The sequence below is a fragment of the Eurypyga helias genome, unplaced genomic scaffold (genome assembly GCF_000690775.1).
Source record: "Eurypyga helias isolate BGI_N326 unplaced genomic scaffold, ASM69077v1 scaffold21810, whole genome shotgun sequence".
Classification (NCBI taxonomy): Eukaryota; Metazoa; Chordata; class Aves; order Eurypygiformes; family Eurypygidae; genus Eurypyga; species Eurypyga helias.
In genome coordinates this window covers 3,716-4,350 of record NW_010224053.1, presented here as the reverse complement: position 1 = coordinate 4,350, position 635 = coordinate 3,716, and the positions used below count along the sequence as shown (strand labels likewise).

Below are 635 nucleotides of genomic sequence, written 5' to 3'. Positions count from 1 at the left end.
AGCGCCGGGTGCAGGAGCTGGGTCACGGCTGCGCTGCCCTAGTCACGAAGGCTGGAGCCCTGCAGTGCAGCCCCAGTGATGCTTACACCAAGAAGGAGCTGATCGAGAGCGCACGCAAGGTTTCGGAGAAGGTGAGCAGGGTGACGGCGAGGCGGAAGGAATGCTGGATTTAGCTCTTTTCCCTTGGAGCTGCCATGCAGCTTCTCCCCTGGCTTTTTCTACTGGATCTCTCAGCCACGCTTGCCCTGCCTGGCTGGCGGGGCAGAGGATGGACCCCCCTCTCCTGGCACCGCAACAGCAGCTGGTGCTGTGATGTCCCAGTGCCGACATTCCCATGATGGCCTGGCAGGGGCGACTGATCTACGCACCGGTGGCAGCCTAGAATCCCCAGATGGGCACTTGCCCAGTGGGCATAGAGTTTGCTGTGTCTCCAGCCAAGCCTGCAGCTCATGCTGGGTGACAGATCTTCCCCTTGCTGGTGTGTGGGCAACGTCCTGTCCATCACCCAATCTGAAGGACATACTTCTGAATAGCAGATGAAAACACTGCTAAAAAACTCTGGTCAATAAGGCAGCAGTAGAGCAACAAGGCTTGTAAGCAAGAGTGCAAAAGCAAAACACTTGGTCATGGGACCA

At 57.5% G+C, this 635-nt stretch overlaps 1 protein-coding gene across 1 annotated transcript in view; it reads left to right on the top strand.

Annotated features, from left to right (window-relative positions):
• LOC104516089 (talin-1-like) overlaps positions 1 to 635 on the top strand; it is a gene marked incomplete at both ends in the record, with an annotated part of 6,849 nt that overhangs the window by 4,173 nt on the left and 2,041 nt on the right. Inside the window, 1 exon segment of the mRNA XM_010160302.1 lies at positions 3 to 131. Coding sequence (XP_010158604.1) covers positions 3 to 131 — 129 coding nt within the window.